This window comes from Penaeus vannamei, chromosome 30 (assembly GCF_042767895.1).
Source record: "Penaeus vannamei isolate JL-2024 chromosome 30, ASM4276789v1, whole genome shotgun sequence".
Classification (NCBI taxonomy): domain Eukaryota; kingdom Metazoa; phylum Arthropoda; class Malacostraca; order Decapoda; family Penaeidae; genus Penaeus; species Penaeus vannamei.
Window position 1 is genome coordinate 12,391,063 of NC_091578.1, and position 2,500 is coordinate 12,393,562.

At 38.0% G+C, this 2,500-nt stretch overlaps 1 protein-coding gene across 6 annotated transcripts in view; it reads left to right on the forward strand.

Annotated features, from left to right (window-relative positions):
• The window catches only part of LOC113807058 (prestin), a 103,120-nt gene that overhangs the window by 59,977 nt on the left and 40,643 nt on the right, over window positions 1–2,500 (forward strand). Inside the window, exon 1 of one of the 6 annotated variants that reach the window (XM_070143061.1) lies at window positions 584–730. The exons of the other annotated variants lie outside the window; for them this stretch is intronic. Within the exon in view, the coding sequence (XP_069999162.1) occupies window positions 723–730 (8 nt within the window). The 5' untranslated portion in view covers window positions 584–722. Of the gene's footprint in view, window positions 1–583; window positions 731–2,500 lie in introns of those variants that run through there. 6 annotated transcript variants of the gene reach the window in all.

The following is a 2,500-nucleotide window of genomic DNA, read 5'->3' on the forward strand; positions in this document are numbered from 1 at the left end:
TTCACCTTTAGAACATGGAAGTTCGCGAGTTGAGGCGTGAAGAGTATTACACCTGTGAAAGCTGTTCAAGGTGTTTCGGTTCTATTATAGGCATAATCTGATTATTATATCTTAGATCTATTTTTCTATCTGCCCAAGTATATCTGTCTGTTATACTGTTGTTGTTTTTTTGTTAGGGACAGGGTATGTGTGTGTATTGCGCTATAAGTTCCTTTTCTCAGTTCAAAAAGCGAAAACAATGATAATAAAAATAGAAATAAAAGCAATGTAACATGAAACATAACGATAACGAATAAGAATAAAATCGAAACGAAATAGACCGATATTTAATAGATATTTAGAGTAGGCAACACAACTATCCCGAACCTTTTTAAAAAAGAAAAAAAAGAAAAAAAAGACTAATTCTCGGGAAAAGCCAGATTGATCTAGACGAGACCCGGACGCCACGCAGGTGTAACTCCCCCCAGCACTTGCATCTGTGGCGAGGTGGCGTGCGCACGTGTTTCGCCTTTCGCCTCTGCCTCAGGGGAGAAAACGAGGTCGCGAGCTTCACTTAACAAAAGCAGAGATCAGTTTCTGGGGTCAATTTTGGTGCCTTATTTTTTTAGGAGGGGGGGATGTTGTGGTCGGGTTGGTGAAATTTTGGTTTTGAGAAAGAGAGGAAGAAAAAGAAATCGAAAGAGAGAGAGAGGAAATATATGTGTAATTGAGCCTTCTGCAATATGTGGAGGTGAGTAAAATGGAAGGGTATCGACAGTTGTTGGTAAGTGTTGTTGCTGTAGGTGCTTTTGTTACTGTTAGTATTACAAATTTGTTGTGGTAATTATTATTTCTATTATTATTAATGTTCACCTTTTATTGTGATTAATGATGTTTTATTATTATTGTTATCATCATCATCATCATCATCATCATGATCATGATCATCATCATCATCATCATCATCATCAATGGTATCCATGTTATCACAACCAAGATTCTCACCTCAAATTATTATCATTATCATATTATAATTATTATCATTATTGCTTTTGTTATTAGTCATTATTGTTTTTGATGCCATTTTTACTCCAATTGTTGTTATCAATATTATTATTATGTTTTTGGTTAGTTTCTTTTCATGGTGGGTGGATAACTAAAAAAGTTATGAACACATTTTTATGAAATGTTTAGCAGCGTGTCTTAGCCCAGACTAGAAGACGTTCAATTTTGGTTGCTGGTCCGGATAATGACCCAGATCCAGGATTTTTTAAAGGATTCATTAGCATTTCGAGATGCGGGGCCACGGACGTCAGCAGTGTACTTGAGAAAGAGGTGACTTTAATGCACCTCGTCAAGGGTGAATATTTATATTGCGTCAGTGACCCCGTTGCCTTGTCTATGCGCTCTCTGACTGCTTCTAATTATCATCATCATCATTATTATTATCATCATTATTAATGGAAATATTATCACCACCACAATTCTCAGTTCAAATGGCCATTAATATTATTATTACTATTATTATTATTATTAATATAATTATCATTATCATTATTGTTATTATTATCGTTATTGTTTTGTTGTTGTTGTTATTGTTAGTTATTTTTGTTATTATTAATATTGTTATTATTATCATCACCACCACCATCATCAATATTCTACTAATTTTATTACTATTATTATTATTCCAACCAACACTTCTATTTCTATTATTCATATTTACCATTGAAGACATCCTGGATAGCATGCGAATAGCCTCTTGCCAAGGAATAGTCAACACGGGATTACGTAGCCTGAGGTTTGTCGCCGAAGCGGAGAAGAGTGGTTGGCGGGAAGTGGGCCAAGGGCGGGCGGGGAGGGACTCAGGATAGAGGAGGGATGACTGCTCTTGGGGTCGATTTTGATTTTGATTTGATGTTTGTTGCTTTGTCTGTTTGCATGTCGGTATATCTTTCTGCCTGTCTTTGTGCTTGTCTGTCGATCGGTCTATCTGTCCGATTGTCAGTCTGTTTGCATACGCACACACACACATACATACGCACGCGCACGCACACGCACTTGCATACGCTCACGGATACACAAGCACACGCACAAACACACGTACACGCATATCCACACGCATATGCACACGCACACGTATACGCATAGACATAGGCATACGCACACGCACACGCGCGCGCGCACACACACACACACACACACACACACACACACACACACACACACACACACACACACACACACACACACACACACACACACACACACACACACACACACACACACACACACACACACACACACACACACACACACACACACACACACACACACACACACACACACACACACACATGTATATATATGTAAATATGCATATGTGTATCTATATATAAATGCGAACGAGCACGTGCGCACATACATATATGTTTACGTGTATGTTTTTTTTCTTCTTTCTTTTCAAAGGTGTCATTTTTTTCTAGGATAGAGTGCTTAAGTGAAAAGTCATACAAATATG